This window comes from Struthio camelus, chromosome 2 (genome assembly GCF_040807025.1).
Source record: "Struthio camelus isolate bStrCam1 chromosome 2, bStrCam1.hap1, whole genome shotgun sequence".
NCBI classification, from domain to species: domain Eukaryota; kingdom Metazoa; phylum Chordata; class Aves; order Struthioniformes; family Struthionidae; genus Struthio; species Struthio camelus.
In genome coordinates, this window is record NC_090943.1 from 22,074,259 (window position 1) to 22,101,994 (window position 27,736).

A 27,736-nucleotide genomic window follows, 5' to 3' on the forward strand; every position below is an offset into this window, starting at 1 on the left:
AGGTGCCTTGCTTTTCAGCTTAAACTACCCCTTGCTTTTGTGTTGAAGCACCTAGTTATAGAAAACTGCCTGCAAGGTAGTTTGCCTTAAGGTATTCATTTGATATGATATAAATTTAGGAAAATGGGAAGTTAGAAACCAATAAAGATTGTGTTTCTTTGCTTGTATTCTGTCAGCTGTATTTTCCTTTTTTTGCAGGTTGAAGAAAATCTACTGAAATAAGAATGATGTTTGGTAACCTTAAAGTTATGAGGAATGAAACATATGATAGGGTTTTTCTTTTAGTTCTTACTCCTTTACATTCTCACTTCTCAACCAAGGAGTCAGTTCCCCAAAGTGGCTAAGCCTAATCTATTTTCATTACAGTTAAAAGTCCTAAATACCTAAATTGGTTCTTAAATGTTTAAGGTGCTTTATGAGGCTTAGTCTTCTAAGTCACATAGCATATTGAACAGCGTATTTTGCCCTAAGGTCATCATTCAAAAATGAAAAAATCAAAAGGAATTGCAGTAAGAACTCTATTGTAATGGTCTCGTTCCGTAATGTTCATATTAGTCTGTCCCTACATGGATTTGGTTAATTAGAAGTTATAAACAGTACTAAGAACACAGTACACAAAAGCCAGTGTCATCTTTTTCATAAAATCAGAAAGTATGCTTGGGATAGGCGATGTCTTAAAATGAATGCTCTGCCTTCATTACTGTTGCTCTCTGCTGTCCTCCTAAACATCTCATAGAATAAAAAGGAGCTAGACCAAATTTGCAAAGCGTTTGCTTATGAAAGAGCAAATAACTGAAGTTGAAGAAGCATTTATGCAATGCTTCTGAATATGACAATTTTTTGTTTCCCGTTTGGCAAGCGTAAGGCCCACATGCTCCTTCAGGATAAGTGAAGTTGAGAATAAACCTTGGTTATTTAGCAGTTAAAATTGGCTGTGGCTGAACACCTAGAACAAATCCATTAAATTGTCACACTTCTGGGTTATCATAGAAGCTGAAAATAGCTTATGAAAACAAAAAATTCTGGGCTGGATCTTACGGTAGGACTAGTGTGTTGTCTGAAAAGTGTTCTGTGAATGTTCAGTCTATATATTGGTCAACATTTTTTTAAAATGGCCTGTGCAGGGAAACAGTTTTGCACAAGAAAGTTGTTGGCTGTATCTAAATGCTGTTCATGTGCTTATGGAGAAGTGCTACAAACTAGTCTCTATATGTGAACGCTCCATCTGTATAGCTTCAGATGCAAATTTAGTTGCAGCCATCCAGAATAGGCTACACTGAGCCAGGGTCTGCCAGTGTGAATCAGATTGTATGGTTTATTTAAAAAAAAATTGGCCTATAATGTGCAAATATGCTATATGGCAGATTGTTGTTGTTACAACAACATAGTAGCCTAGATAAGGATGATTTCTTTAATGTTAATGTTATATATGATTGTTTTGTGTGTGTTGCATGCCATACCAGAGCTAACGCAAAAAGTCTTTGGTTTGTGTGGAGGTAGTGAAGTTGAGTAAAGCACTCCCTGCAAACTATGACCTTGTGGGTCAGTTCTGGAGGGTAGTGCGACTTTTTCTTGGAGAGGATTTAGTGGAAGATAACCAAGACAATTAGAGGGTTGACAAACTTGACAGCTGAAGAAAAATTGAGGGAACTGTTTTTTTTTCAGCCTAGACGAGAGAAGGCTCAGGTGAAATCTAATCACAATCTTCCAATACCTAGAAAGATAGTTACAGAGAACATGGAGGTACTCTCTTTGCAAGGATGCATGGTGGCAGGAAAAGAGGCAAAATGTACGAGTTGCCTTAGGGGAAATTTTTTCTGGATATAAGAAAAGTTTTCACCATGAGAACAATTAAACATTGGAACAGGTTGCCCAGAGAAGAGGTTAAATCTTCCTTGCTGGAAAAAATCAAGATTTGGCCTGACAGGGCCCTGGATAACGTAACCTAAGGCCCTGCTTTCAACAGAAGGGTGGACCATATGATTTCCAGATGTCCTTTCCAACCTGGACTTCCTGAACTTTTCTATGATTGTGTGGTTCTGCATGAAAACAAGGACTGTTGTTTTTTTTTTTCTTTTTATAATTTCTTGAACCTAGATGAAATATACTAAATGTGTAAGATACCATTACATAGGTTCCAAAGGATTTTGAAACAAGTAACATTCCCACAATTGAAAAGGAAGTATAGTCCAGTAAATAGTGCCCTCATTATGAGTCGAGATCTTTCAAGCCCTGCCACTCACTGCTGTCTACACTGGGATACTTAGTTCCTTCTCCTGTGTTAGTTCTCTGATCTGTAAAATGAGGATAGTTATCTCATTTTTAAAGCGCTAGAAGAATAACAAATGACAAGCACTGTCTAACAATGGTAATGCTGTTTGTGATACTATTTAGCAGCTTTTAGCATAGCGTTTCTTAGATTTAAGGATATTCCTTGGGGACAATTCCATTTTTATTTGAAATATATTTGTGCTTAAATAGCAATGAGAGATTTCTGTTTTCTTTCTGCCTTGTAAAACTGTCTAATTCTCAAGCTTAAATGATATACAAGCTCTCTTGGGAGTCATGTTGTAGGTGTATATTTTTCTGTTATCTTTTATGCAAAATTCTTGGAGATTTTTATTTTTAGTTTGAAGAGACATTACTTAAATTGTGCTTTAAAAAGGTTTGTCTTTGGATTCGTGAGAGAAGTTGTTGCAATAAGGCAATAAAAATGTGTTGCTGATTGATATTGACAGATTTGTATTGATTTTTATATTGTAGTTCCTGATAGCGCTGTTCAAGGTGCACAAATTGTGAATATAACGAAAAAACATCAGACAAATACTGTCAGGTTTGTGAGGAGGAGGTGTGCTGGATTTTGTTGAGCGTATCATCTAAAAAAATTCTCTTGTGCTGATCTGTTCTAAGTATGATGAGCATTTATTGTAGTACATAAGTAAAAGCCCAGCTTTTGGGTTTTGGCTTTTGGGAAAGCTCATGGGTTAACAGGAGAAACTAAAAGTAAAAATTGTGGCAAAATGATTAGACTACAGTCATATATTTGCATAAACAATATATGCTATAAACATTTGTCTTGTCATTTTAAAATATAAACTTAAGCAGGACAATAGGTCAAATTCTTTCATCAAAAGAAGAATGGATTAAAGCATTCTGAATTATGAGAATACAGTACAATAATTGTTCAGGGACCCTTAAAAACTGTAAGGCTCACAGACGTAGTATTTCAAAAAGGAAGTAAAGAAAAAAAAATCCCAGATTAAAGCAGCTTCTTAAAAAAAAAAAAAAAAGGTTTTAGCCATAAAATGGAAATAAAGAACAAGGAAGAGAGTTAACTGTTGCCTTCTTCCCTCCTGGGAAATGTATCAGACCATATGTTTCAAAATAAGAAAACTTTCTTTGGATTCTATGGCAGCTGATGTTAGAAAACTCTTAAGATAGTGCAGTACTGACCTCCTGTGTTTCAGGATATAACAAAATAATTGTGGGAGAAAATGTCTTGCAGTTATGAAATGAAATAACACATTTTTGGCTTTTTACTTAAGTGCAGGAAGGAAGGAGAAACCAATAATGCTTTCTTTCAGTTCAGCCTTATAATCACTCGTATTTGTGACTTCAGATTTATTCTGCAGGTATCAAGCAGTATACAGTTATATAGTTTTTGCCAGGAAATTGTATATGAATGCTTATATTTTCATAGCCGTAGGTGAACTTAAGGGAATTTTAGGTTTTTGGAACTTATTTTGTTCCTTAAAACGTTTACCATGTTGGTATTTCTCCTGTTATTATCCTGTTTCCTTTCTTCTATTATCAGGAGATAAAAATTCAAGTTGAATCCCTAAATGAAAGCCTGAGATGTAAATTAGACAAGGAAGAATGTACTTATAAATGAGGGTGATGCTGCTGAAGGTCCTGAATGTAGTGCATCTGTTATTTATTTCCTATTAAAATTTTTTGTCTTGCAACTTTGTTCATTTTTTCAGTTACTCTCTTTTGTTTCTACAGTCTTCTATTAATAATCTGTACTTCATTTTCCATGTTTCCCCCAAAGGTGTTTTTGTTGCTTTTTAACTTTCTTGTAAAAAAAATTTTATATGTACTCAAATGACATATTCATTAGCTTTCAAACTCATAGTTATTTCATCCCTAAAATTTTGGCCAAAGTTCGTGTTTGCTCTTGAAAAAAAAAAATCAGGAAACCTTTATGTTAGACTGTTTTCTCTGGAAACCCTTGGTTGTGGAAAATAATTGATTGTTATGTCAGGATGCAGTCGAATCCAGCTCAGAAAGGATTGATTATGAGCGTAAAAAAAAAGGCTTCCTGTACACTGAAGGTATAGTGGGGGAAGGGAGGAGAAAATGAGAAGAAAAAGCAGGAAAGAGTGAGAGAGAAGAGAATGAGAAGATAAAAGTTTAAAAATTGAAACCTATCAAAAATGTGCTTTTAAGGATTATGGTGAACAGCCCTTTTTAGCACTTGTTCTTTCTAATTATTCTGTGATACTTGGATGCTATTGTGATAGGTGCCTTAGAAATAGCTAAAATGGAAGTAAATTCTCCTTGCATTATATGCTCAAATCCTCGGAAGCTTCAGTGGCTTAATTTGTATTAAAAATGATCAAAATGACTTCTGGCTTATTATGGAGGGATGTGAACCCTTTGCAGTGTGACAGCATTGTTATTTAGATTGTGACTAACCTTTACAGTCATAATTAATTAGTGCTATAATCACTGCAGCATGATGGGGGGGGGGGGGGCTGAGCATTATATATGCATTTCCCACCTGCATATTTAGGATTTAGAAACGTAATGTTAATTACTAGAAATTTTGTGATTCCTAAGTGTGGTTTCTTACTATTTGTCTCTTATTTTCAGTGAAGAAAAAAGAGTAAATAGATGATATTTCAGAACGTGTTGCAAAAAGGTATCCATGAGCCAACGCTGCTGCTTCATTGTGCTTTGCTCCTGTTTAGGGTCAGCCAGTGATGTAGGTGGTGGCTCAGTTAGGGGCCTGAGAAGCCCTCCTCATCTCATCCAGAGCCCTTGTGCATCCCCGTACGGATGGAGATAGCACATCTGGCAGTATTTGCTCGGAAGCAGGAAGTGTGAGGCTGGGACTGTGGCACTGTCTCTGTTGCACTGCCTGGCAGAGCTGCTGAAGCACGTGAGAAGCATACACTGCATCCATTCAAAATGTGGTTGAGCATCTGTAGCTGTGTACACTTCCTTGAATTCCTGGCAGAAATTCCAGCTGAATCAGCTAGAATGGCACCTGGCACTTCCATCGGGCTATGGTAAAAGCAATGGGCTGACCTACCTCCAGATTTATGTGGATTTAGTTATGGAACTCTCAATAAAATCAATGCTAACTTTAAGGGCTGTACATCACTTTGGAGCCGAAAATATATATTGCGCTTGGGTAACTTCTTGCGTTTTTTGAGAAACAAAGAATAGTGTTCTGTTTTGCTTACTGAGTCTTTCTTGGTTGTGAGATATGTAAGTACTGGAATCACTGAGGAGTTTTAGTGTAAGCTGAAGAAATCATAAAAAGGTTCTAGGAAAGATGGTGTTTCTTTGGGAGCTGCTGAAGCACTTTTGACTTTTAAAGAAGCAAGATGTGGTATGGAGTTCACAGATTTCAGGCTGTAGTTAAAAGTAAGTTGGAATTTGTTTGACCTTTTTCCCTGTACATTCTTTCCAGAGCATTAGGTGGCTGAGGTCAAACTGAAATGTGTCACTGGTCAGTGTCTGAATTTAATTAGTAGGCAAGGACTTGGAGAACTCTAGAGTGCAAGATGCATGATCACCACCTACCCATTTAAAATAAAAACAGAACATGATCTGTTTGTGTTTTCCTTCCATCACCTGGTACAGTTTTCTTGAATTAGTTTGTTTCTAAATTGAAGGCTTAAATGTGGGAAATGTTACACAGAACTGTTGTGCTACCACGCTGGTTACTCAGTGTAGTTTATCACATCTGCAATGATTTATGTGGACAGTCACGACTATATATTAAATTTAATAAAAGAAATTATGTGCTGCTGTGATGATACTTGCTGAACTGATTTCTTCCCAGCCAAAGTTGCAAGTGTTGTGTTGATTTATAGATCAATCTAAGAGAAATTAAATGCATACATTTTACTCTTAACGAGACAGAATATTGTAAAGGATTATGATAAACTGTGATATAAACACTTATTGAAACTTAAAAAGGAAGCAGCAATTTAGGCTTGTCACATATTGGCTTTCCTATGCCAAAAAATAATAGTAATGCTATGTATCTCCATAACAAATATGTTTGAAATAACTCAAACATTTTTGTTTCTACAACTTATGCATTAGTTTCATTACATACTACCCTTAACATTTAAAATAATGGTAGGCTTGAATAGCTCCTAGAGAATGACTTGCCCCCTGTTCAAAGACACTATTTAAAGACTTGAATTTTTTATAGATAGCTTTTTAGTAATTATCACATCAAAGAGAGCAGAAGCAAGAAATTCTGAGGGATTAAGTGTGCATGATGGGGAGTTTTAGTAAAATAATCCACCTTTGTTTTGTATCGATTATTTCCATTTTACCAAAACAACTCTTCATAAATCCTTGCTTTACAAGGATTAGTAAAGATATGATATGGCCTCTCGTTCTAAGTACTCGAGTATTTGCTAACAAGCATAGTACCACAGCTATGTGTCCAAGCTTTTTTTGCATAAAACTGGAAAATCTTTTTTATTGATTTAAAGAATGATACAAATGGAAATGAAATTTAATAGAGAAAAGTACATTAGTTGGAACTCACAGCAGGAATGTTTTTTATAATCACAGGGCTTCTTGAAGAGCATTAACAGAGGAAGAATTTCACTGGATGTGTCACCTATTAAATGTTACTATTGAAGTAGGCAAATGAAACCTTAGGGTGTATCAGGTAATACATTTCCTATAGAAAGACGGAAGTAGTAAAACTAGTGAATATGGCATAGGTGAGATCTTCTCTGGAATGTGCTGCAGTTCTTACTTCATGTACTCTAGAAAAATGAAATCACTTTGGAACTAACATGGGGAAAAATACCAAAACGCCTGTGAAAATGAAAAAGCTGTCTCATGAGAATAAGGACAACGCAGCAGTGCACTGTGCAAAAAGCTTCAGCTAACTCTGCTTTGGCACTATTCAGTGTGGAAAGACGGAGTGTGGTGCAGAAAAATGTTGTCTAGGCCCCCAAAACACAGCAGCTGTGGTAGGCAGCGGGCAGCAGAACCAATAAGCCTTTGTCTTGGGCTAAAGGGCAGCCCCAAGCTGCAGGAGCTGCCGCCTTCCCTTTCCAGAGCTTGCGAGCTGCTTCCTCACTTCCGGGGGATTAGAGGTGCAGGTCTGCCACGAGGAAAGTGGCTGGTTTAGTCTTGCAAGTTGAAGGCAGAGACGGGGGGAGTATGTTCGTACCCTAACCTAAACTCCAGGGGAGCAGAAGAGCTGTGTATATGCCAAAGTGCAACGTCTGTATGAGAACAAATGGGTAATAAAATGGCCACCGGTAAATTTAGCCTGGAAGTTAAAAGTTTTGTAGCCAACAAAACTGAGGACTGAAATTTTGGGTTAGCTATTCAGTGGGAGTACTAGGAATGGGAAACCTAGGCGGGTGTTAGATATACTTTGATCGATTTCTGCTAAGCCCGCATGTGGGGGATCAGGCTTCACAAGGGTCATTTTCAGTTCTTTGCCTGAAGAACTCTCTACATCAGCTCTTAGTTACCTATCTTCCATTCTTTAAATTCTTGACTCAGTTAGGAAAGTGACTGGTGGCTGACAAGAGGCATGATCATAGGTTTCCCTTTAACCACTGTTCCCACAGTTTGGTTATTTTTGTTGTGGTATCAGAGGGTAGAGAGGGTATTGAGACTGTGGTCCTCTGATTAAACCTGTGCCTTCCATAAAAGAAGCCAAGGCAGAGCCCTTACGTTCAGATTTGACCTGATTCGCCTTCTTGTGAGTACTGTGGGTTTCTCATGTTTTTCTGGAGTTCCCCTTCGCTCTGTGCCTGGTGTGTGGCTTTCTGTCTCTGCTCAGCAGGACTCCTCTGACTAGCCTGAACTAATAACAACCTCAGTTGCCATGTACCAGTAATTAGGAATTTCAGAGGATAAGGATTTGTTAGATGTTTAGCTGGCAGGTGAAAATGAGGCAAAGCTCAATGCCAGTGAAAAGAGGAGGAGAGAAGTTAATCAAAACAAAAAAAAAGTCAAATTACCAATCAAGAACTATCTCACAGTAGAGCTGTGTTTAGTCTCCATAATGCACAATATGGCTGTAATGACAAGTTACAGCGTATATACCATGATAAATGAATGCTATTCTTTTATAGCAATGGTTACATTATACATGCTGGCATTTATGGGATGTAGTTGTATTTTGTTAGAATATTCAATCTTCTCACTGTATTTTCATCTATTGTTTTCTCTGAGAGCTAGAATAAGACCATGAAGTCAAGTGGCAGAGGTCATAAAGGTCCTAGGTTGCTGAACTGCTTCTCTGCCTCAATTTTCAAGTTAGACTTACTTGCTACAGTTATTACTTCACTGTTTCTTCTTGGTGATTTATTTCATCTCTAAAATAAAAAGCAAGCAGTTTGAGTCAAATTCTTTAAACTCTGCCTACAAAATTGTAATTAGATATGTTGTGGGTGTAGATTGGTAATGTGCAAAAGCAGCATGTCACATAATTGCCTACTGCATATGTGCAAACAAGAGTGTTTTCATGCAGACAAATAAACCTGCAGATTCTCTTCACCCTCCCCCATCTGAAAAATTAGCCTTGCATACTCTTCCTGTTTGCAGAGAAGTTATAACTGGTTTTAGTTTGGGACTGTAATAACCATCTTGAAGCAATAAGACTTCAGAAAAAGTCTTGAGTAGTTTATGCCGCTGTCACTATCTTTGACAAAAAAAATCAGTGGGAAATTCAGATATTGTTTCTTTTTTATTTAATTTTAGATGACAGATCAATAAATGTGCATCTTTGATTTGGTCCTTTGTAGTCACCTGCAGCCCTGGCCCCACTGCTGTTTCCTTCTTTCTATGTTCTTCCTCTTCTATCTTGAGTTACCTTGTTTGGGACCTGAACGTTCTTAGCTGTTTCTGCAGCTCTTTTGCTATATGCCTTGTGTCTGTATGTGTGTAAGTAGTTTTGTGAGGGATCTGGAGGACAATGATTAAGCATTAGCAAAAATATCAGAATTTACATGTGTAATGTTACAAGCGTTAAATTAACTACTATTTAGTTATGTTTCAGGGTAGCTTCGCCTTCAAAAGAATAGTTTTTGTATGAGTTGCTGTGTGCTTATCACTGCTGTCCATTTGCTGGGTTTCCCTTTCTTTATGGTAGCTTTTATTTGTCTAATTGTGTATATTTTAATAGTTAACATTTCCCGTTTCTGTCTCATTTGATGCTAGTGCTATTAACAAAGAGAAAACTGAGACCAGATGGTTGCCAAACAGTGAAACCACCTGGTATTCTAGCAATGCCAAATATCTTTTCCCCTCCATTTTTCTTTAGAAAATTACTGAGACAGATCCAGGATTTTTAGAGGATCCCAAGAATGTTTGTACACAGCCAGGCACAACCCTCATCACTTCTTGCTCCACTGCCCTCTGCATCCCATGGCACAGGGTGGGTGGGATGAGAAGCTCTCATTACAAGCAGAATCCCACAAGGTGAACCTGCCTTGAGTCTGCAAGGATATTTCTCACTGCCGCTGGAGTTGCTACTAGCGCTCAGGAAACCCCTGAAAACCCCACCTTGTAGAACCCCTTGGCATTTTTCATGCAGCAGAATGCAGCGTACCATCTGACGTCTTGTTGAATTGAGGGCCAAATCTGAACTGTTGTCAGGGGTGTGATAGTGTGATTTGGGACTGACACAGTCATAGACATAATTTTACGCTAGTGTATATATAGCGTACAGTTTGCTCTGAGTGGCAGGAGTTAGACTAACCTAACCAAAAATATTTTTTTGCCAGTACAAACTGCATCTACAGTCTTCTTCCCATGCCAGTGCCGTATGCCGATATGAGCGGCACCATGTGTACGATGACAGACAAGCTGCTAGAATGTGTGGTTCTCACACATTTTGGAAATCTGGTACAGGCAGTGCCTGCGTCAGTATTGATACATTTTTGAGACAAGCACTGCTAACACACCATATTGACACGGGGCCTGGTCAGGGAATGAAGTGCAACTCCTCACTTAGCCACTGCCCGTTCACCCTTGTCTCTTCTTCCTTCCTCTGTCTTTATTGCCCATCACTAGGACCCTTTTGATTTGTAGACCCCAGATACCATGAATCACATTGAGTGAACTAGGGATTGCAGGTCAGTGAGCGTAGGTATCAGTGAGCGTAGGTGTCAGTCTTAACATTTGGATAGAATTCTAGCAGAGATAATGGCTGCATCTGTGTCAGCTCACAGTAAATACTGAAATTACTGCAGTATCTGGTGGCTCTAGTCAAGGCTTCCACTGTGCTCAGAGCAGTGCAAGTTCATAACCAAAAACAGTACCTGCCCAAGAAGAGCTTGCCCCAGAATAGTCTGTCTGTAGGAGGCAGTAGAATGGTGCAAGCAGATGAGGAAATAAAAGAAAGTAAAAATTTGATATTGGTATGTACTGGGTAGCTGTCTCTAGGGATGTGTGCATAATGCAGCTGTATCTACCCATTTCTTATGATTCTGTTCCTGCGCTTTGAGCTGACAGCAGTTGTGGCAGCATTGCACTTTCTTTTCAGAGCCTTCCATCTTGTGCTGGGCGCATGGTGTCTTTATTCCTTTGCTCACTGTTCTTTTATATTATATATTTGTTTCTAGCATATTCTGCTCAGTTACAAGAGGCAGAAGAGGCGGTTGTCCTTTATCCAGCAGATTCTGAGCTTTACTCGCTCTGTTAGTGATGGCCCTTGCTAACCTGATCTCCCTGTACGGCAGTGAGCCCTCATAGAGAACGCTCCCCTTCAAAAACTGCCTGTGGTTGCAGCTGGATTTCGTGAGGTCCATGTCTGTGTTGGTTACAGCAAGGTTGAACGCAGTCCCATGATAGCGCACACAGAACAGTTCAGCAGCTGGGGGTCTTTTAGGGAAAGGCATCATAGTGGCATCCCTTCAAAGCTTGGTACCGTCTTGGAAAACTTTCATGCTTAAAATGCTCCTTAATATCTTTCTAGCAGATAGGACTTCCAATGTGCGTGTAGGCTTTGTGATAGGAAAAAAATACAAAAACAATTTATTGGTGGGAATAACGCCCATAAAGTGCCTGCTGAGAGTTAGTCCTGTTTGGCCTATTTAGGCAACCTGGCATAAAGATTCAAATGTCGCTTTTTGGGGCTTTTGCATTGTGAAGAGACAGTGTTTTTCTTCAGACTTTTTTTCTATAATATATTAGTACTGATTTTGCATTATTTAACATTTCTCAAAATATGCATATGTTCATTGAATTGCAGGAGAAAGGAGGATCAACATTATTGCCATAAATAACTGAGTTTCCTCTCAGTAGAAAATATTAAGAGTTCACAAGGAAATGGGCAGACATTTTTTTAATCTGGGAACCCAACACGCTGAAATTTGTATTCATCTCTGTAATTCAAATAAGTATGTTGGAAAGCATGTAATAGAGTTGCCAGTAGTTGTGTCTGTTCCTATTATGTCTGCACGAGAGTCCTGTGGGTTTTGAAAGAAATGCTCTGCAATTAATAAAATAACATTCATTAGTATTTTATAGGAAGCACAGAAGCAACTACAGCATCGGCAGTCGGACTGGATCTTGACTTTTGCACTCAATAGCCTCGGGGCTGCAGTCGAGGATTTGCCTTTTGCTGTTGATTGTCCGTGTCTCTGTTATGCGATGAGGCAGGGGACATGCTGCTGTGAATTGCAGAGCATTCAGGTAGCTCTTTTTTCAGCCTATTTGATTTGTGCAGCGTGAGTGTATTACTCTCAGCAGCTGTATTGGCCTGCTTTGGGGCGTACCTCCCTGGATATGCGAACTGAATAGCGCAGACCGATATCCCTGCTGCATGTAGGATATGATGTTCCGTGAGATATTAAAAAAGGGATTCTGTGCTTTTGGTCAGTTATCTAGCTCTTTAAAATAGCTTAGATACAGAGTGTGAGTTCTCCCTTCCAGATAGACAAATTTCCAAAAATTATGCAAACCATTTCATATCTGAGGAGAAAATAAACATCTTTCAGAGGGTTTTTTTTTTTTTTGGACATTATGTGCCAGTCCTTTTTTCTTTGCATAGAAGTGACACATGCAGGTTCTGTCATTACTGGAGGACTATTCCTACCACTCCCCTCCCACCTCCGGAAGAAAAAGATTAAGTTGTCTTGGGAAGTGTAAGTTCCTGCGTATTGAGGATGAGAAAAATCCAAACATTACTGAAAGTATGATAAAAGTTATTTTCATCAGTTGTCTTTGCTTCACAGGTAGAGATCTTTACTATATAAATAAAGCTGTTCTTGGTAGATATTTTCAAAACTTGAAAGCAATCAGAAGTTGGATGTGTACAGATCTTAGGAAAGTTATTTCTCTCTTTTTATAAGAGGCAATAACCTCAATTTCCCTGGTCAGTAAAAGAAACAAAAATAGCCTATGGCCTTTAGTACTGGAAGGTTAAAAATATATTGTTTTTACTATACGTCTGCAAGGAAGTTTTGAAAAAGCAACATAGGGGAGCATTTGAATAACAAAGGCCATTCTTTAAATTGCTACCTTCCTTCTACTAACTTGTCATTTAACTAACAGAACAGTTTTTACAACTAGGGTGATTTGCAACTGTTCTCATCTTTCTTTTCCCTCCCTCTTTTCCTGCCCATTGCTATTAGCTCACATCTCTGATAAGAAATGTAACTTACAGCCGCTATTCTGCTCCTTTGAGGTGCCTGGTTTTCCTTTTCTGAAACAGTTTTTCTTTGTGTTGTTTTTCTTTCTTCATCTTTTTTTTCTTCTATTTTTAATTTTCAGTTCATCTCTGGAATCATCTCTGCTTTGTGGGGCCTTCCATTGCTTTCTGCGTTTGCTGTGTGGAAGCAAGCCCTGCTGTTACACCCCACTTTTTGCTGTGATCCTAGCCCAGCCAACTGTCACTTTTTAGCCTGCAGGGAACCTTCTGGTACTAAAATTCCTCCCTTGTTTTTATTAGAAGGGCACCTCTCACAACATATCCCTCGCTGTTTGAAGCAGAAGTCATGTGTGCTCAGTAGGAATGAATAATGGACATATTTAAATGGTACCTTGCCCTTCTCATTCCTTTGGACATCGTAAATAACCACTCTTTTAGTTTGGTTTAACATACTGCTCTTCGATAATTCCTTAGAAAAATTCCTCTACAGGCACAGTTAGAAGAATCTGGTGATTCAGCTGCCAATTTAAAAAATACGGGGCTATATGAAACTGATACTTTCTACATCTGAAAACTGAGCCCACCTTGTATAGCTCTAGAATTCTGGAGGTTTAGGAAACTGGTCACATATTTACTACCAAGCAGGTCATCAAAACACAGCATGAGAGGAGAGGTATAGGCAATACGATGGAGGATGCTGAGATGCTGGTTGAAGTTCATTTCACCTAGCTTTAGACGTCTATAGAAAGCATCTACCCCTGAGCTGGTCAGCAGTGGTTCTCTTTACAGTGACTGAAGAACAAAAGGTATTTTTAGGATGTAATTTATTCAGCCTATTTAAGTATCTCCTTCAGGATGAGTTGAGTTATTCTTTGAAAATGCCTATTTTCTTCATTCAGGGTAAAAGCAGGTACTTTGATTAGGTTAGGAGTAGAAGTCTGTATTACAGACATCTGTGTTTCCCTGGATGAACCCACTTTTCCTAGTTAGTTATGATAGTATGAGGAGTTTGTTGGATTAAGGGCTATATTTAAGGATGAACTGAAATTACGGGGAATTTTCATATTAACTTTAACAAGCTTTTGTTGAGGCTCCCAAAAAAGATCCTAATATTGGAGGCCAAGGTTGTAGGTTCAGTTAATTATCTGATCTCAACTTAAGGATGTTAATGTGAGAGTCTAAGCAGCAACTGTTTTTGCTGGGAGAAGGATGAGAGGTCAGTGGATGTATTTTTTACTGCAAAGTTTACTTAGTTGACTGATGAATGGAGCGGCCTAACTTGCCAGTTGCCATCAACACTGCAAAACTTTCCCTAAGTTATCATGTTCTCGCTGTGCTGCTTTCTCTTGTGTATGTTCCTAAGATATCTTGTGGTATATCCTTGGGTCTTGTGGCATCAGCAGTCTGAGACAAACCTGTGTTTCTTCCCCAGTGAACTGTGGAGGACTGTTGTCCACTTCCACCCAGGCGTGGGGAACGGTGGGCTCACTCCAGGCACTATCAGATGGTTAGTCTGTGTCCTCTTTGTGAACGCAGTAGATTACCTGCATAAGTGAAAGAGAGTTCTCCAAAATAAGCCAAACAATCTCATCAAACTCACCAGAAAAGGATGAACATGTAGGCAGGAAGAGGATCTCGGTGAAGGCATATTTGAAGGAAGAGACGTTTATCTGAGAAATCTGAAATAAAGGTGATTTGTAAACTGTCGTTCAGTTTTCTTAGTTTTTTGTTTTTTCTTCCTCATTGAAACCCAGTTTATTTTGTAAGTACGTATTTTCTAGATGTAGAGGCAGCACATTTTGAAAGTGTTGGAAACCGTATGGAAATGATGGATTTCCATATATTACTGAAGTGAGTTATATTTAGATGATTTAAGCATCAGAGTGGATGAAGAAAAGGCAATTTTGGAATTGTATGAATTGCCTACGTTTCTAGCAGTTTTGCTTTACTTATTATTAGCGTGATATTTGAGAGCCTGATGGTGTAAAGATTAGATTGTGTTTATAAGAGGCTGCCTAAATACTGAATTCTACAGTTAATTATTGCTCCTAAGTCTTACAGCTAGCAAACAGCTCCAGAAATTAATCTTTGTGGTGATTTGGTTCTCTTCACAAACACCTGTCTTCTGATTGTTTTCGGAATGCTACTCAAGCCAAAAATAGATTTTCTGTGTCTTCCCTCTGCAGATAAAATTTCTTAAGAACATCTGACATTCAGAGCTGAAAATAGATGAAAATTTAAATACACAAGAGTGAATCATCTACTACGTGTTTTCTGATGCTCTCAAAGAGTCTGAAACTAATTTCTTAGATGCTGAGTTCCATTCCCCTTCCTTCCCTTCCTGCTTTAAAATGAGGAACCTGAAAATTTGCAAACTTCAAAAAACTGGGTTTTCTGTCAAGTTCTAGCTTGACTTTAATTAAGACTAATCTGTGGGTGCCAAGACTGCAGGCAGTAACCCAAAGTTGATTTTATGGACTTCCTACTTTTCTCCTTTTACTTTTAGCTTTTAGGAATCTATTTTTCATTTTTGAACTTGCTTGTAAGGCACTAAGATATTTTCATGGTGCTGGCAATAACTTGGGATTTTATCTTAATTGTTGAGTGGCAGGAAGATACCTCGGAGGGGAGAAAAATTTTAAGGATTTCAGAATCCACTTACAGTTAAGTGGAAAAGATACATAGTCTCTCTCCTCTGTGCTTCTCTCCCAAGCAGGTAGCTTGGTTATGTGGAGGAACTAACTGCCTGAGATGCTGTAACTATGATACGGGTTTTGCAACCAGGGTGGCCCTGCAAACTTTCATGTGATGCATCAGTTTCCGAGACACAAACAATAAATGACGGAACAAACAGTTGTAAAGAGCTTCCGTAAGAGCACCTGAATGCAAATGATCCATTAACTCTGTAGAATAAGAGATGACGTGTCCTTATCAAGGAGGTAGACAAGAGAAGCTGTAGGATAATGAGACATGGAGGAGAGTTACTACACAAGTGGTGTCTTAAGTGTCAGCAATATGGCATCTCAGTGACATACATGAGAGAGCCTGAGTTTGCAAAGCAATTAGCAGGGGCCAGAAGATATAATTGCATTGCGTTCCATTGTTTGCTGTAACTGCTCTGTGCCTGCCCGTCAGCGTTGCTCAAATCTAGATAATTTGGGTCTGTGTCCCCTGCACTTCCTTCTGGGCTGCATCCTGGTGGTTCTCAACTGGACTGGTTTAAACTCTTTCTTCTGCTATAGCAGCAAATGTTCCCTGCCTTTTTGGCAGTTCATGAAAGTTTTGCAGATTTTTCTGCCTGTCGCATGCTGGCTTCTGCTGCCTGTTAGTATTTGTTTTAGTTACCTTTCGTAAAATATGAATACAACTCTCACCCTTGGTCTGCATTACCGTTTTCTGGGGTCAATTTTATTTATGTCCTATGCTGTATTTTTTTTAGTTCAGTTTTTGGCTTGATTTTTGTGTGTGAATTTTTCCACACTTTTTAGACAATATGGCCTTCATGTTATATGGAAGATTTATTGGGAGGTATTTTTTTTTCTTTTTGTTTTGGTGTTTTTTTTCTTTTGTGACTACCCATCTTTTCTGTGGATGTGCATGTTTGGGGTGTATCTTTCTGGTTCGTAGTGGGCTGAGCTCTGCTGGTGCTCTGAGCCAGCTGAAGGCTGCATGACTGTGGTTAGCATGGCGCTGAGCCCAAGCTAACATATCCTGCCTCTCAGCAGGAGTTATTAGCTCAGTCTTGATGCCTTAGCCAACCAGCAGTTACGCATTTTCTGTCCGTCTTGGAGAGCAGGCAGAGCAAGCTCACACGTGCTTGTAATATACTGTGTGCTTCCTAGGGGGTACCCAGTTCAGGAGTGTGTCATTTTCCTGGTGGCTGCCTGGCCATTCTCTTTTCAGGTGGAGAGAAGAGCAAGAACAGTGGTTGTATGGTTATTTTAGAATCTGTAATTAAAATTGTATCTCAGGATTTAGAAAACCTACCTCTAAGGCATTTAAGATACTGTTTTTCTTACCCCTTTTACAGCTGATAATTGTCCTTCTGTTTGGAGGAGTTTGCTGTCATTGATTTCATTTTTGAGGGGATTATTAAAATGTATAGTCATTTATCAAGTTACATTTGGATTATATCTCCATCTTTCATTTTCTGACTGGAGATGAGATGTGGTAAAGGCAGATCTAAGTCTGTCATGGCAGAGTAAGAAATACTTCACCTCTTCAGACTTTTATTCCTTAGAGATAAACTGGTTCAAATGCAGAGTATACCAAGTGATAGGGAATGGACAATATTTCTCTAACATAAAAGTTGGGAACTCTTCTCTCCTGTTGCGCTCAACCTACATCTGTGGTTCTGCACAGAATTCACTTACTGCCTCCAAAATGTTGAATTTTCTGCCACAAATTCAATGGATGGTAATTACTTGTGAACAAAGCAAAATCGAAATCAAAGCAGAAGCTTGATTTGCCGTTGACTTGGTCTGTATGTAGCCTTCTCAGTGTGTGCAGACTTTGGACAGTGTTGGTGGTGCGTTTTAATAGAAAAGGATATGGTCTCCACTTTGCTCAATAGCAAAATAAAGTGCAAGGCACTGGAACAACGTACTTTGTGGCATAAAATCATTTCTTGGGCTGGAGCATCTAAGTCAGTGGAAATAACTTTGGTTAGGGTAGAACATAGGCAACTTGTTTGGACTTAGGCCTGTTGAAAGAATTTCAGATCTCCTTCTCTTCAGTTACAATTTTGCTTGGATCGCAGCTACTGTTCCCATGCTGTTGTGATATATCCAAACTGTGGACTCAATCTTTTTCTCATTCTGAAATTGTTGATCTCTGGCTGCCTTCAATTTCCTGTCCCTGCACATCCTGGAGTCTGGAACTCTTTTGCCTGAGCTTGTGTGAGCCAGTCTCACAATCCTAACTATAAAGAGACCACATTATAGAGACATTATCTGCAGAGTTACTATTTATACATTTTAATTTGCACCCATCCAGCATTTTAACTGCTCTGACGTGGATTCCAAGATATTCATTTGTTAGAAGTAGTTCCCTGGCAAAACTGTGATGTTCCTCAGGGAAATACAGTGAAGAGATTTGCAGATGGTCAGACTTGCTCAGGCGTACTGTGTGGGGTAACAAAGACTGTTTCGCCCAATTTCTGAATGATATAGAGAAAGAAAGTATATCTTAATGTTAAGGTGGTTGATAGCCTTGAACCTTTTTACTCTATATAGTTGCAATATAGCAAACGGGTTTCTGTAGTGCTGGAATGGTGGCCGTTTCAGATTTAAAACATCTTTGACAGAGAAACTTTCTTCTCTCTGAAAATTTTAACTATTATGATGAATACTTCAGAACCATGGCTTGTGAAAATGATTTTTTAACTGTATTTAAAGGAAAAGCAAAATTTGACTATGCTAGCATACGTTTAAAAGACTTTTTGAAAAAAATTACAAAATGCTGCGTCTTAGAACACTGTTGTCTTATTTACTTTTGATTATGGAAAATGCTATTAGAAATGATCTTAGATGCAGATTTTACTAAAGCTTTCCTTAAGAGCCCTTTCCCCTTGCTATTAATAAAGGATATGCATACAGTACTGTTTGCAGTTGTGACTTTTGAGCATTAGGAGTTGTGTGTGCATTCTGTTGCTCTGGGGATTTCTGTTGTGTTTTATTTTGCTCCCTACAATTTTTCTTGCTTTTAGCAGAGATTCCTGTATCTGACTGAATAAGAACAGTAAAACTAAGGGAATAAAATGCTTAACCCTGCAGTCCCAAGTTCTAGCAAAACTGATCAATAGCATTTTGTGAATTCATAGCTCCTTGACTTCCTCAGCTAAGGAATATTCAAGCTATAGCTTCCAGTTCACACAAAAGCCTTGAGGGCAATTAATCTGTGGGTTATTCCCACTTGCATGGTTTCTAGGAGGCTGTTAAGATTTACAGTGCACAACAGCAATAAAAGTTCTCATCAAGTAACGATGGGAGGACCAGGTTTCACTGCCATTAGAAGAAGCAGTGTGGCCTGACCACTTGGACAGGTTGGTTACCAACTGCTGTTAGCTCTTAAATGGGACTTAAATGTATTTCTAATACTAGCAGGAGATAAACAGGATTTATGACTACTGGCAATGTTAGAAGATGGGAGATGCTGTGAACACTGAAACCTCGCTTTGTCAGATGGGATAGTCTTAGGGATCCTGGATATGTAAAGTAAAAGGATATCTCATTGAGTTTAAGCTGGAGTTGTTCTTTACATTTGATTTACTAGTAAACATTTTTCTGGTCGTGTTCCTAAAAGCCTAATGTGGACTGAGTAAATCTTTTCTCTGTCTTGCCATTAAGTTCGTGAGAGGCAAGATAAATCAAAGTCAAGTCAACAAACTTAGGTACTCTGCGTCTGTGGAAAGAGCAGATCCACACAAAGTTTTGTGCCAAGATGCCATGGGAGAGTATTTCTTGCCAGTCTGCAAAAACCAGTGCGTTAGCAGATGGTGACCTTTGGGAAGTAGTTGTGTGTGCTGGGCACAGAAGGAGCAGATGGCTCTGGGCAAACCTTAAACACAACGTACTGAAACAAATTCATAAATATTCAGGGTGTGGTAAAGACTAGATCTGTGAACATTTCTCTCAGGGCAAATTTGATGTAAGCAGTGCCGTGCTCCCATCCCATCACACCCCTGTGCTACTTTCTTCCTCGCTTTATATTGCATATGATGATAACAGAGTCTGTGGGGCTGTGCAGTGTGTCAGGTTAAGGACAGGGGATATTTTTAAAGCAGATTATTGGCATAGCTACCTGGTCTGTACAGGGAACTGAAGAAGGGACTGTGCAGGAAACCAGTGTAGCTTATGTTTTTTCAGACTAAATATCTGCTTTGTAGTGACTGAATAAGTTTTTGAGGTAGAAATGGAATGAAAAGTGTTCCTGAGGAGTGCATCATTTGCACTCTTCCACTGATGGTACCTACCCTGATGATCCACTGTGTTGCATTTTGCTTGATTTGGTGTTCTCAGACTCCTACATTGCTCATACCGCTAATACGCTGCTAGGTGCTTCTGCTATTGCAAATGATTCCGGGCAAAGGCTTCGTGCCAAAAAAGACAAGAGAATAATCAATCTTTTAGGCTCCATTTGTATTTTTAATGGAGTTTTCATAGGAAAAAATTAATCTCTTTTTGCCAATAGGTGGCTTTTCTGCCAAATGGCAGAGTATATCTGCAAAACTGAAGATGAGCAGCATTTCCTCCAGCGTAAGATTTTATGTATAGAGTGAGAAGATGGAGCCTCTGTCCTTGGCTGCTTCAGGCTGACCTATCGAGTGGCTTTATGCAATCCTGCGTTTGGGCCTCTCAAACATATCTTGCTGATGGCATGAATATGAGAATTTTGATTTGTTAAAGATCTGTTGGATCACTTAGTCCTTTCACTGTAGGTTTGTGCAGAATATTTCTTATGAAGTGTTTTCTCTTTAAACTTTTTCGTTGAAGATGATTTATGGGTTCTTTATTTCTAATGTTTATGCCACACGTTGTTTCTCAAAGGATCAATTTTTCAGGGCGCTCACCACTGAGGATGCTCTGCATTTGTGCGACTGCACTGAATTTTGGAGCTAAGAGGCATTACAAACCACTCACTGGGATTTTGGTGATGAGTTGCTAAAAAACAACTTTGTAGGAAATGACTGGTTTTCTGAAACTTTCATTAAGGGTTATAGGCATTTCCACTGCAAAACTAAATTTAACAGGTTTCGGTTCTTTAAATCATTCATTACAGAGATATTTTACGGTTCCTACAGAGATTATTATTTTTTAAAATCCATTAAATTGCAGGTTAGTCATAGATTTTATAACAACAAAAATTGATTTTTGATGTGTCTATTTTTTTTGATTAAAACCCCACAATTTCTAAATTATCTAAAATTTGAGGTCAGTTAGCAGTTGTCTTTTCCACTCTTCGTTCATAGGCATTCTTGATACTAACCAGTATGTTTGCATCCAAGTTCTAAATGACTTCTTTATTATTTGATGTTATCTGGAAATTGAGGAGTTTTGTTTTTTTGAATTTATGATAACCAGTGGCTTTAGTAATTAGTAACCATTTAGTAATCATTTCAGTGAGCTGTGGCCTTCATGAAACACTACATTTATTTCTGATTTTTATAACTTAAAATTACATTTTGAAGTTGGATAGCAAAGTCCCAACAATGCATATATTAACCTTGCTAATATTGTAAATCATTTAGTTGTTTTTTTTTTTTAAATGATGGCAGAGTGGTTGTTCTGAAGGATACAGTTAACCTTCTTACTTCTACAAAGTGATTTATTAACAGAGAGTAGGAACCCTTTTTATCCAGCAGATAGATTAAAATAATGTGAAGTTTAAACTACCGAGTTCCCTCCCTCTCTTCTTCTTCTGTTCCTTTATAAGATGAATAAAGGTCACTTGAAGTTAATGGCTGGTACATTTAAAACTAATAACAGGAAATGCTGTTTCATACAGTAGGTAATCTTTCTTATAGACAGGGCTGAGCACGTTTCCCATTATAAGATGATGTTTCCAGTTGCTTATAATTGTGCTAAAATTTAAGCAGTAAGGTTGAACATTTCCATGTCAGCTGTCTGCCTCTGGCCAAATTTGGATTTTTTATGCAAAATGTTCAACTGTTTCCAAGACTGAAACTAGCACAGATTTTTATTCTCTTGTTAAAAATTCTTGAGACTTTTATTTATTTTTTTTTAAACTGAGCAGCTCTATTGTCCTAGTGTTTAGGGCTGAGGAGCTGAAGCTTGGTGAGATGAGAGAAGGTGTTAGGGATGAGTCCTTGGCTGTGAAAATCTGTCCAAATTTGATGAAGTTTTATATGACTTCAAGTAATCAAAGTTCAAATACACACAAAAAGACTTATTTCATTTAGCAGCAGACCATCCTGGAATATTGTGTCCATGCGATATGTTCAAGGAAGCCTCTAAGAGTCATTGGGAAGACCATAGCCATTTAGTAGCCGTAAAAGAAGAGAACAGGCAATAGAGAAAGCCTACCTGAGAAGGGTATTTGTAGTGCCTTGTTAAAGGGATTTAGCAAGAAGCCACTGCAAGATGGACTAGATTAGTTTGGAAGCTCAGAGAGAGAGACGGCGATGATTGATAATGGTGGGCTAAGGGAAGGTGAGGTGCAGCGGGGCTGACCTTGGGAGAGGTGAACAGAAGGGCCCACCACAGTCCATCACCAGCCCGCTCTTCCCTCAAAAGCCTACATGGAACCGCTAAGGCTTTAGTGTAAGCGTGTCTCAAAAAAGAGTGTATTTGTGAAATCTACAGTTTATGTGTGAATTTCAGCTAGTTGTAGAGGTACTGTGCAAGAAAAACGGTAGTTTATCACTGCAGTCATTTACTGCAGTGTGTCCGGGGTCTGTGTGCTGCACCTAGAGGCTCCAAACCTACGCATCAACTTGACTGGCTCTCTTGACAATGTTACACTAGAATTTTGTCTAATGAAAATTATATATATGCTAAAACTATATTAAAGAAAACACGCAGAGTATGAGCACGCACATTCAGAGTTAGGATGGGCGGGACAAACTTTATTATATAGACTTAGGAAACTTTACTTTTGTGATCTAGTGGTATTTTTTGAATATCGCCATTGTATCATTAAGTGCTTCCTGATAAAATAAGCCTAAGCTAACCTTGAAGTCTAACAGTTCAGTGCATAACCTGGACGTTTTCTGGTTATCAATTGTGTAAAGGAGAATACTGCTTTTTGTAGAACTCCTCTCCCATATGTTGCAAAATTTGAATGTGTGTAGTAAATAAAGCAGGGCACATAAGAAGTGAAAGGAAGTTCTTAATGGATAAGGTAGTTGAATCCAGCCATGGAGACGTGAGTTCTAACTCTGTCTTTGCTATAAAGTTTTCTCTATGGCTAAACAGTGACTTAAACAAGATTTTGCAGATTTCATCTTGTTTCTTTATGTTAAATTTGAGATCCCCAGGACTGCTTTGTGGAAATGCTGAGTACTCATAGAAGTAGCTAAAGTCCAGCTGTGTTCTGAACGTATTCAAGTCTTAGGACTCTCAGCCTGGACACCCACAAATATCTGTATGCTTTTGACCTTAAGGTTTCTTCACCTCAGTTTGCAGGTTGCCCTATGTGAAGCGCAGGTAGTGCTCGTTTCTACTTTACAGGGTGCGTTCTGAAAGTAGATTAATAATAGCGGTGAGAGCTATAGACAAGCTCTTGAAGAAACTAATAGCCCTGTATTGACAGCAAGATTTGAATCGTTTGATCCGGAAAAGGATACAACTGCATCTGGAACTCTCTCTCTTCTGTACAGAATAAAGCAGGGGGCCTCTCAAAGGATAATATATGATTACCTGATTAAAGACTATATCCCAAAGCATATATGCAAGAGGGACAAGTTAAGCTTGTGCAGGCAACTATTTCCTAAATTCCAGATGTTTGACTTTGGAACCTTCTAAATACTCTTTTCATTTTTATTTAGGAATAATTTATGTTTAATCTGGAGAAGAGAATGGTGGACTCATTACAAAGAGAGGCTGGAATGTGAAACTGCATTAGATGACCCCAGATTGAGTTACAGCTATTTTTCTTGTGAAAATAAATGCTTGCTAGATGCTGTGTTGGCCTCTGTAGTTCTGTACTTACTGCTCTGAGCATGAAATGACCGTGGAGGGTGGTCTTCTCTATACAACTGCAATTCATATGGAGGTGGTCCCAGTGAAACGATGGGTGAGGCATATTGCTTGGACAGTAGGGAATTTTGCCCAGTTGAAGCCTGTTTCTGTTCTGCGGATGAAGGAAGGCTTCCCTTTTAAGAGCTGAGAGCCTTTCGCAAGTATTTACCTTAAAAACATCTTGCTACATTGCTAAGGGCACATTGCGAAAAATAAAAACAACTCTATTCTTCTGTATTTTCTACTCTGTAGGTAAAATACAAAAGAGACTTTGAAGAAAGCAAAGGAAGAGGGTTCAGTATTGTGACTGATACTCCGGAGCTACAAAGACTCAAGAGGACTCAGGAACAAATCAGTAATGTATGTGACTGCCACATAAAGTGACTGTCGATGAAGAAATGGTGTATTTAAGAAAAGGCATGATTGTTGGTGTTTCTGATGAGGTCTGTGAGAGTGAAGAAACTGATTTTGGTGACTGATTGGTGTATGTCAGATTTTGAAGCATGTGTAACTTTATACCAAGCACACGTACAGCACATTGGCAATGTGTGTCCACCTCTCCAGCTTTCGTCAATTATGCTCATAGTGTTTCTACACTAAAATGGTTTGATACTTTTCAATTTTTTACTAGGTCTACTAGCAAATAAGAATGGTTTCAGAACTTTTTGTTTATATACAAACTATATCTTAAATAAACTATGAAGTTTGAGTTTTTTTTTTTTTTAAGCAGGCATTGTCAAAATTAGCATAACTTGCAAGAGGGAGTTTTCTAGAACCAAAACTTTCATACCAAGTTTTAAAAGAAAATATATGCCAGACAGTGTTGTGCAAGATAAGAATGGAATGGCACACAGGAAAACTTAATGATATACTTCATAGCTTGGAACATGAATGCTGAATCCTTTTGAAAGAGTGAGATATTTAAAACTGAGACTTTTCCTGATTTATTTGTTCATTTGGAAAGTTATTTATTCCTATTGTATTCCTATGTAGCACGTTTAGCTCATTGCATGATGGAGTATTGGGTGATATGTAGTACACCTTATGACAGGCATGAACGAGCATGAGCTAGATAAGATACAGAATCAAAACCATTAGATTTTCCTAGCTTCCATACTATTGCTTCTATTGCTGCTAGAACTTGTCTCCATAGATTATTTTGTGAAATTTTTTGAATCATTCAGTATAGTGATAAAAGAATTGCATGCCATTAGAGAGACCTGGAGCAAGTAGGATCAAAAGAAAACGCTGGAGTTTAGTTACCTGAAAGAAACAAATATTTTCGAAGTTGCGATGTTTTTGAAAAATATGTCACTGAAAAATAGCAGTTTATCATACTAGTGAAGATGTACCATTCTTGCTGAAACCTTCACTGGTTAAGATGTTGGTGTCCAGAGCTGGTCTTTGAGGTGAAAAACTGGGGGGAGTCATTGTCTGGAGCCCTGGACAATGAGAGCAGTTAATTTAAGAGTGGTGCCAATGATCCTGTGAGTAGATGGGACAGGAACTTAGTATGTTTCTCATATATATCTATAGATATACATACATATTATACAATATGTATTTATATATATATAGCTCGTATCTTAAGTTAACGCAGGGGCTAACTGAAATTTCTGGTTTGTGAGAAAGAAGGGCTTATCTTTCAGGGTGGCAAAAAGCACAGCCATTAAGACTTCCACTTGGGATCTGGAAAACTTCAGTGAGTCCCTGGTTTTAGTCAGATGTATTTTTATTCAGACCAGGGACTGCAATTGGGTCCTCTCATGACCTACATGACCTACACAGCATTTTAGAGCAAGAGGAATTCTTTGTGTGGAGGAGTTCTGGAACACGTCAGGGAGATGAAGCAAGCAGTGCTCTAATGAATACGTGATACTTTAGACATGGAGCTGCTCTGTCAGGAGAGATGGAGAGGAGTGCTCTGCAGTAGGCCTACAGTATTGATCTTTGGAAACTGAAGACCCTCAACATCAGAATATCAGATAGTGTAACACAGCTGCTTGCAAACTCTCCCTTGGTCAAAATATGTTGGGTTTGTCGGTTTTTGGAATTGGCAAAATAAGAACAAATTCAATAAGTTTTGTGAGATGGGAAGAATATTTTCTTCTTTATTTTTGAGGGGGACAAGGGGGTTTCTCTTCTAGCGGAAGACCTGTCTGCATAATTTATGATACTGCCTGGCTCCTGAATCAAGCATTTTTACCTGCCTTTTCAGATCAAGACTTTTTTTTTAATGTGAAAAGTATTTCTTTTTTAAATTTTCTTTTTTTCTGTGGTTGGACGTATAGTTCCTGTCTCTTCATACCTAACTATCTAATCTTAATAACACACATTTGTTTTCTTGAGGTATGTAGCTGACACAGATTTCCAGTCATGGATCCTATTAGAAATAATTAATCTTGAATGGTAAAGTGAAATTTTAAAATTTGCATGATAGAGAAAGTTGCATTTCACTTATGCTTCCCTTAAAATAATTGATTGATTTGTTGCATTGCATCATAGAAAATAATTCTGCATAGGCCACAACTTGAATCTAATTAAAAAACTCCTGTATTATAGAAATGCATTCTACACAGAGTAGTTTCTGTATTTAGCAGATAAACAGTACACATCATGGACTAAGGATCTAATTAAGGTTTCAAGACGTTGAAAGGTAAGCACTCTATAATTTTAAAGTAGTTCTACTTTTCATATATAGTAAAATAGAAAAGTACTAACGTATATATTTAATTTTCAGTTTTGCTTTGATTTCACCTTGAAGTATTAGAAACTTCTCAAAGATCCTATTTGAAACAAAATTGTAACAACTTTATTGAAGGGGTAAGTGTAGCTATTTTTGATGAAGATAAATAACATCTATCATTGTTATCTATTAGGGATCTTTAGCAAATGTTGTCTTTTGTCTTGATATTAAGTTCTGCAGCATACATGAATGTTACAGCACTCTTGACTCTTTCTTCATATATTAAAGAAACTTTTATGCTATCAATAATACAAAGCTTGCAAGGAAAAAAGATAGTGGAGGAACAGGAGGAGAGAGAGTTGAAAGAGGGTTGGTTGGATTTCAATTGCTATTTTACCACCAGCAAACTGACCTGTGAAGACTTAAACCAGACTAATGGAGTTTATTTTGAGGCATGATAGAAGTGTCAGGACCAAATGGAGTTTTTTAGAAAAGAATGAAAGTTACAGTCTGCCTCCAGTTAAATTAATATTGCTTCAAGGGAAGCAGTGGAGGACAGGACTTCCCCCTTGATGTGAATGAACTAAAACCTGTTTTATGGAAAAAGACACAAAGGATAAGGAACGGGGTACTATATCAGATGCGATACAAGCATGTCTTCATGTAGCAGTTAAAGGAGGGAAAAAAGCATATGGCTACTGTACTTGTGCACATCTGCACATCTGAAATTAGAAACTGGCCCTAACACATATTGAGCCATAGCCCATGTTTGGAAGTTATTGGCACGGTTGTTCAACCTGTTTATTTGCTCAAAGATAAACTGCGCTCTCAATTTGCCAAAACAGATTGTAGAGAAAATTGGCAGGAGAAGATGTTAACAACAAGGCCTGGAGCTCCTTTTGTAGGATTCGCAGCATAAAGCCTGCAGATACTTGTTTCTAAGGGATTTCCTCCCTGCCCCGTTGAATTCAAGTGAAGGAGAAGAATAGCATGAAAGGGAACAAGAAAAACTGACAGCAACATGAATGTCTGCGTTTCACAAAGCCAACCACGGCACATCCATGGAGAGACTGGGTAAGCATGTAAAATTGCATACCTAAAGAGCTTATATTATTGAACTTAATATTAGGATTTTCACTGCTTCTGGAGTGATTCACGCTTTATGTGAATGTCTTTATATTCCTAAACATGGTTTTTTGTTGCTACGTCATTTTTTAGATATGCATTTAATGATATATGACAATTATGTCTTTTAACATAAAAAGAATAGCACTTGCTGACCAGTTTAAGAACTGCTGCATGCATGTAGCAGATGTTGAAGGCTCAGTACACTGACTGCCTTCTGCTCTCATTGGTTCCTCTGGCAGTTTAACATGAACCGCAGCTCCAAGATCTGTTTGTTATTGTATGCTGCAGGCTTAATTCCACAGGGCTGCGTTTCAGATATGCCACATATAACTCATGCAATAA

At 38.3% G+C, this 27,736-nt stretch overlaps 1 protein-coding gene across 7 annotated transcripts in view; it reads left to right on the forward strand.

Annotated features, from left to right (window-relative positions):
- Window positions 1-27,736, forward strand: part of NEBL (nebulette) — a 277,747-nt gene that overhangs the window by 106,627 nt on the left and 143,384 nt on the right. For all 7 annotated transcript variants that reach the window (XM_068934608.1, XM_068934611.1, XM_068934605.1 and 4 more), the window contains 4 exons: window positions 23,833-23,940; window positions 26,178-26,236; window positions 26,321-26,403; window positions 27,112-27,340. In XM_068934608.1, the coding sequence (XP_068790709.1) occupies window positions 27,292-27,340 (49 nt within the window). In that variant the 5' untranslated portion in view covers window positions 23,833-23,940; window positions 26,178-26,236; window positions 26,321-26,403; window positions 27,112-27,291. The remainder of the gene's footprint in view (window positions 1-23,832; window positions 23,941-26,177; window positions 26,237-26,320; window positions 26,404-27,111; window positions 27,341-27,736) is intronic.